A 7,284-nucleotide genomic window follows, 5' to 3' on the forward strand; every position below is an offset into this window, starting at 1 on the left:
TAAATCTGAAATCTCAGTGCAGTCGAAAAAAAGGCTCAAAAAACAAAACTTTCTATCGTGGAGGGCAGCCAACGAAGCAGGTCCATCTCTGCCTACAATGAATAATCAACCATAGAAAATAATGGGAGCGTAAGTCTGATTAAACAAATAGAGCATCATCTAGCACGCATATCGTGCAACATGCAGCCAAGAAAGATGTGTTGGTCTCCGTAGAAAGTCTTGCGCTAGGTGGTGTGTAATCATACAGTATCTGGAAGAACACCCGTGAACTTGCACCTCATCACTGAAGGCTAACCAGCTTGTGCAGATTGCCTGCATTTATATAATCATGAATCAAAGAATTCCTTTTCACCCCCTGTTTCCCTGCAGCAGCCTGGTTTGGATAAACCAAAGACTCCACAGATATTGTGGAGGAACTAGTCATGAAAGACGTGCTCAAAATATACAAGCCGAGGAGAAAATCTCACTTTGTTACCCCGGGGTTCAAAGAAGCATATGGATTATTGATGATGTGATGGAACAACAAGTTGGAGAAAAGCATTGTTATTGGTTTGGGACCTTTCGAGCGTAGGCAAGCACCATCACATAATCCTTTGCCGAGAAACCAGCAGTTACTGGTACTTGCTCAGTCTTCGGCACTGTTTGTAGCCACTGATCAACTAAATTATACAATAGTAATGTAGGGATCACCGGTCTTCCCATGCATCTGATCTCAACCTGAAAGAATACCAACCAGAGGAGTTACAAGAATGAGAACTAGACAAGCTTCTTTCTATACTAAAACTGTTATTGAATGCCCGCGAGGCAAAATGATAATGTATTTGCTATAGTTTCTACTGCTTAATTGAAAATGCTTCCTTTTGATTTAAATAAATACTTTGTTCAACCTTTACTAATGGCAGAATACATCCAAAATATTTGTTTTCCTAAGAAAGAAACAATTTCCGATTCATAATAATTCTGCTCACATTATTGGAGGAGCAAATGCAACAGGAAATCAGACTTTAAGAGGGGACAGGACTAATGAGATTATTGGTTCATGAGTAATGTACGCTAATGAAAAATGCAGGGCTCAAAAAAAGAAAAGGAAGAGAGCAGCACATGCATTGTTAAAGACAAAACTTGATGATCTTAGTGCTTAATTGAGATCTTAGTGCTTAATTGAGATCTCTTGTACTTCAATCTTTTTAACATGACAAGAACTTGTGCGTAAGAACACAATAGCATGCTCAACTTGGAGTTGATAGGGTATGGAAATCCAAGGTCCATGACTGTTTTGTAATTGCATTAAAAAAAACACCTAATTGACACTAAAAATGATCTGAATGTAAAGCTTGTCAACGACATCTCACCTCAGCTTCACTAGCGAGGTCTAGCTTCTTCATCAAGTACTTCTGGATGAAAGAAACAGGTACATTTCCATCCCTGGCATAGGGCGAAATAAGTGAAACATCTCCAAGAATTAGTTGATTGCTTTACTTTATTCACCAAAAAAGCTTATTTTCTTATTTCAAATTTTAATTACTGAAAAGTAGCCAAAAGAAATGCTGAAAAATGACGGCAAAATAATAGGTAACAGACATAAATTAGCACAACAACAGTGCACAGAACTACATTAATTTACAAATCAAGATTCCAGAGTGTGTTTATGAGGACTATTGAATAGTTTGAATGTGAGAAAACTTGTCAAACAATTCAATAAAGATAAAAGCAACACGTTAAGTGGCCTATTACAATATCTAAAATGGGCCTTAAATTTTGGGAGGAATTAGTGGTTTTTCAGGTTGTCAGCAGCACCTTCCATCAGGTGGGACTGAAAGCGGACCAGCATAGTTTTAATGACTGGTTCAGCTGTAAGTTACAGACCGAAACTATCTACATATATGCTGAGACGCGCATGGAATCTATTAAATAGTTAGTCAATTTAGATAACCTGTCCCTTTTCAGGATTGGTAACATACATCTCGAGATACAATCTCTGAAATCGATAGGTCAACTGGCTGTCCCACCTGCACTTTCCATACTGCAACCTCCAGACCTCTATAAGGAATGAGTTGTGTAACAGAGGAAGGATGACTTTAGATTAATGAGATGCTTCAATGAAAAAAAATTTCATTGTTTTCACAAATATGTGCTACCGTGTTTTCTCGCAATTCTTACCACCTCAACCACATCCTTGGAGGCCTTCCCTTCATCTTTACAGTTCTAAGCCTCTAACCTAAGCATGATTAAAGGTTAAGCTTACTCTCTCAGGCAGTGACTGTTGTTCTAGCATCTACCAGCATAACGCGAGCAAATTTTTTCATTGTACTCCCAGCTACCAAGTACCAAAAACTTGGAATAATATCTTCACAATAAAAAAAGCCAGGAAGGAATCTTCATAAATCATAACAAAACAAAAGGTAAAGTATCCAGCAAATGCGATGAAGAGTTCATACAATATTGCAGTGAAGACAAAAGAAACTCACTTTAGCCTTAAGTAACTTGAAGGAATTTGTGGCAAGGGTGCTTCTCCTTCCCTGAAAAAAAGAAGTGAAATAACTATATGAACACAGTGAAAATACATTTAAGTAAGCAAACACGTTCCAATATTCTAGACTCCTAGTACAGAAAGTTTCTTCTAGTTAAAGAGCTGGAGTTGGTTCTCACTGTTCAGAAGCCAATAATGAAAACCAAACAGTACCACTTCTTCTTTCTTGCTTTGCAGCAGCAGTGTCCAGCACTGCCGGGGATGAAATGCCTGAAATGTTATTAAACACTGCCCTTTTTTGACGTATTCTGCGCAACCTTTTTGGTTCCACTGGTCCCTCAGAGACATTATCGATATTATTCTTTTCATCCTTTACTTTTGATTTGTCTTTGTTTCCCTTAAATTTGGTTCTAAGCGCTCGAGGTTCATTGTCATGGACAGGTCGAGATTCTGATTTAGCATCATTAAGTTGTGGACTAGACTTGAATGACTTGGTTCTGTTCGCAACTTCCACCAAAAAATTTAAAGGTTGCCAGAGATCTGATTTCCCATCCCTTGGTTCAGTCCCATTCTCTGCTTCATCAGGATCAGGTTGGCTGGGTTCAGTACAGGGAGAATTCTGCACTTGTTAAACATGCAGTTCTTAGACTTTTTAGAAAATTGGACTGCTTCTCAAGATACTAGAAACGAAAGTGGACGTTTATATTAACAGCCAATTAGAATGATATTAGGCATCCACACAAAGTAGATATAACGGTTAATATTTACCTGCTTTATGTTCTGATTAGGTTTTTTCAGAGTTTCGGGTGAACTTGAGCTCTCTGGACTATCTTCAACAGGAACATGTTCCTTGTTATTGGGTTTTTCAATGGAAAAATTGGTACCTCGTAAAGCAGCAGCCTTTCTTGGAAAAGGTTTCGTTCTTCTTCCTGTTGTAGTAGTGTGCGTGGAAACTTTAGGAGTGCAGACCACCAATGATGAGAGCGACCTTTCCTTTCTTCTAGTAACTGGTAATGCAACTGACTCTGCAACTTCAGGTGCCTCTACCTTTCTTTTTTTGTATGGGAAAATCTTGGACCTCACATCTTGCAAATTGTGGTCTGGCCTGTTTACCATTTACCAATGCATGCACATTGAACGATTTAAACACAAAAACCTAATTTTTTTACCAAAATTTGCAGGTCCTCTACAACTTATAATCTACATTCTGCATGTATATGTATGATAAATGAGCAGAATTCTATTGTTGCCTCAACATATTGACCAAATAGCAATTGCATTCTATGGCAGTATAAACAACAGCCCAACTAAGCATATCGGAAATCCATCCACTCAAATCTCACCTAAACAAAAACAGCTAATATCTGACCTTAATTTTTCCAAAGGAACACAGCCCAGATTGATGTTGCATATTGGGCAGCTATCTAATCCTTCATTTGATATCCTCCGATATATACACTTCCTGCAAACTGGATGAAATACAAAAAATCAAATATTTTTTCATTTACTGACTTGATAAACTTAAAAATATCAGCATTCAGCAACATTTAATCCGCATGAATAATACAAAGTTCATCGTCAAAGTAGCACACAATACTATTGGAAGATGAAACCTGGAATACAGTTCTACACAAAAAAAAAAAATTAACTCGAAAGGTAGCAGCTAGCTAGATATATGGTCTAAGATAAATAAAAATTGTACTAAAAGAGAGCTAAAAGACTTCCCAATTGGCTAAAATATGTTACTGTTGGCCCAACATGCAAACAGTAATTTCATCAAGCAAAGAATCTAGCTAGAAAGAGATCGATATCATCAAAGATCCTGGTGCAGAAGAAAGTGCTAAATCCCCACATTCTTTAAACACAATTACACAAGTACCGAGTCAAAGCAAGACAAAAGGGAAGAAGAAGCAGGCCAACAAATCCAGAAAAAAAAACCACCGATGACCCAGATTAGATCATGAACAAGGCAAAACATAATCAAGGATTTGGAAGCGAAATGAATTGAGAAGGAGAGACTGACACGTATGCAGACATTCAGATATGGTGGTGGCATCTCTAAGTAACTTATTGCAGAGAAGACATGTCATGCATGCTGCAATCGTTTCTCTCCTCACTTTCACCACCTGATGATGACGCTGATGATTCTGATTTCCCATCAAAACTTTCTCAATTCCTTCCTAACCCCTCCCTCCCTTCACGTCCACATCCTGCTGCTGCATGTGCTTTATTTTACCAGCCACAACACACGATTGATTCACGTTCATCTCTCTTTCTATATCTGCATTAAACCGAAGAATAACAATAACGCATAGAAAGGATAGCTACCGATTCTAACTGCATGAGATTATTACTATTTTGTGTATAGCTTCGATCGGTGGAGACGGGTGTTTTCTTTCTTTCTGTTTTTTTTTTTTTATTTGAGGGAATATTAAGTATAAATCAGAAGAAAGGGTGAGATATCATTACAGTTGGGTTACAATGTTGATTTGTGGGGTTTCAGTGAATGGATTCTGGACTCAACAAGGGGAAAAAAAGTTTTTATATATATAATATATATTTACAGTAAAGGAAAGCATAATTATCTATTTATTTGTTTGTTTGTTTGTTTACGAAACAAAATAGCATGTGAACTATTTATTTATTTATTTATTTTTTAGAAAAAAAAGAATGGGAAAGAGCATGAATCTTGTGTATTATTATTTAAATTAATTGATTATTTATTTATGTTATTTCTTATAAAATCTTATTTATTTTGTTTTATTGTAAGTTTTAATGAAATTAAATAATAATGATAACAGTAATTTCTTTAATTTAAATACTAAGCCACGTAAGTACAACTAAACAATTTTTTTTTACCATGCGCCCTTAGACAAGTTCAACAGCTAGTTTTGAGACAGGGAGCACGGATAAAGTGCGCTGGGAGTGCGTTGGAGAGGAAGGTGTGCACTGGGCTTGGGTTTCGTGTAGGCGACGGCGAGTATTGCGAGGGTGTTTGTGGTATTGTGTGCATAAGTGCATGTTAGCAAGCCTGCAAGTTGGATCCCTATCCATCATTCAACGTGGCAAGAACGGTCGGAATCGATTTAATTTCACATCTCTATTCGTTAATAAATTAAATAATACCAGTGTGATAGGAAGACCAATTCACGACAATAATAATGATAACAACGACAACGTTTTCAGTTGAAGGGCTTCAGGATTTTATTATTATTATTAATGTAGATGTATGGGTAGCTTGTCTGCATCTCAACTAATTTCATGGATACTGAAATTAACGACCATGTAAGCCTCCAGTGGTCTTGAGATTTGTGAGACTCGAACTGGTGATATCTGGAGAGCAAATCCAAAACCTGGCCAGTTGAGTTACATCCTTCAATCACTTTAAAATTAATATTATTATTTTAAAAGTGGGATAAAACTGAAATAGGATCCCACGCACCCCACATAAAAAGTTATATTAGGAGAAAAATGGTAGGTCCTGAGTTATTTTAACCAATTTTATTACATTGATCATCATAAATTTGATAGATTAACATTCTAATTAATTTAAAATAATATAATTTTAATATTAAAAAGTAAATAAAATGTCATCATTAATTTTTTTCTTAAAAAGAGAAATTGTATCAAGTTAATCAAGTTGCAAGCCACTCTATCAAGCTTAATTAAGTTAACTCCCGCCTGGTTGAATATGAATCATGACATGAGCTAAATCCGGTCATGGATCGACAACGGAGCCGGATAATTTTAATAACACTGCTTTTAACACTCAAAAAAAAAATAGAGAGAAAAAAAAGAGAAAAGGGATCATTGTTTAAATGCACCACGTGCTGGTGAAGAAAAGGTACTATATGTAAAGGGACAAATACGAAGGGAAACGAATAGCTTTGAATTTTTTCTTCTCAATAAATATTCAAATTAATTTGTGTGTATCAAAACTAATTTTATAAATTTTAAAATTAATAATAATATAAGCATTTAATAACTTAAAATTTATAGGACTCAAACTAATAACTTCTAAAAATCAAACTCATAACCCATTAGTCACCGAATTCAATTAATTATTTGATGCACCCTTGCCTATTTTTTTAAGAATCCAGTCCGCATGCCTCTTTGACTTGCCTATTATTATTTAAAAATTTCTTAGTTCAAAATCTTAGAATCTGAGGACACCAAATTAATATAAAAAATACATTTTAAAGATTATTTAAATAAAAAACATAGACTGGCTTCTTAAAAAAAATAGGCAAGGGTGCATCAAATAATTAATTGGCTTCAGCGAGAATTCCGGAGCCCAGCTAGAAACCAGGTTCGGACCATATGATTTTTGCATCACTCGGCTTCAGCATAGCAGCCCCCCTCTGCTATTCTTCGCTGGACATTTCAAATTTTGTTTCAGTCAAGGTAGGATTTTGCGGCCTGCCGACTCCTCTTGTTATTTAAATGGCAAACCATCTTGTTTTTTTAAATTAACTCCTTTATTTTTCCTTCTAGTAGGTGGCAACACGAAGACCGGGTTTTATCAATTTTAAATTATGTTGTTTAGGTGGCTAGCATGTGTGTTTGCAGTTTCTTTTTTTCTTTTTCTTTTTAATAAATATTGCAGTGACATTGGTAGGACCTAACGTATATTTCTTAAGGGTTTAGCTCGTAGCATCATGCCAATTTACTTTTATACTAGAGAAAGTGAGAATGATTAAGCATTTTTTTAAAAAAAAAAACAGTGAAGCTACTCTTTCTTGAAAAATAAATTCAGTTTTTTTTTCTTTTTTCATTTTATTTTTTTCTTTTCAACTTCATCTTTAGAATTTTTT

The 7,284-nt window shown here is 35.6% G+C and overlaps 1 protein-coding gene across 3 annotated transcripts; it reads right to left on the reverse strand.

The window, feature by feature from the left end:
* Nucleotides 1–31: 31 nt before the first annotated feature.
* On the reverse strand, nucleotides 32–5,000 carry LOC7479996 (E3 ubiquitin protein ligase DRIP2). Of its 3 annotated transcripts, XR_002980455.2 has the most exons (8): nucleotides 4,494–4,998; nucleotides 3,840–3,939; nucleotides 3,239–3,575; nucleotides 2,650–3,089; nucleotides 2,469–2,519; nucleotides 1,353–1,425; nucleotides 468–717; nucleotides 32–312 (listed from the first exon to the last, which is right to left on the reverse strand). XR_002980455.2 is itself a non-coding variant. In XM_024595528.2 (7 exons), the coding sequence occupies exons 1-7, from the start codon at nucleotides 4,627–4,629 to the stop codon at nucleotides 544–546; spliced, it is 1,311 nt and encodes a 436-aa protein (XP_024451296.1). In that variant the 5' UTR covers nucleotides 4,630–4,998; the 3' UTR covers nucleotides 32–543. The 3 variants fall into 3 exon arrangements, 2 of the variants coding, with proteins under 2 accessions (XP_024451296.1, XP_052306582.1); XM_024595528.2 differs by having other exon boundaries at nucleotides 32–717; XM_052450622.1 differs by lacking the exons at nucleotides 32–312; nucleotides 1,353–1,425 and having other exon boundaries at nucleotides 547–717; nucleotides 4,494–5,000.
* Between the last annotated feature and the right edge of the window lie 2,284 nt (nucleotides 5,001–7,284).

The sequence above is a fragment of the Populus trichocarpa genome, chromosome 2 (assembly GCF_000002775.5).
Source record: "Populus trichocarpa isolate Nisqually-1 chromosome 2, P.trichocarpa_v4.1, whole genome shotgun sequence".
Classification (NCBI taxonomy): Eukaryota; Viridiplantae; Streptophyta; class Magnoliopsida; order Malpighiales; family Salicaceae; genus Populus; species Populus trichocarpa.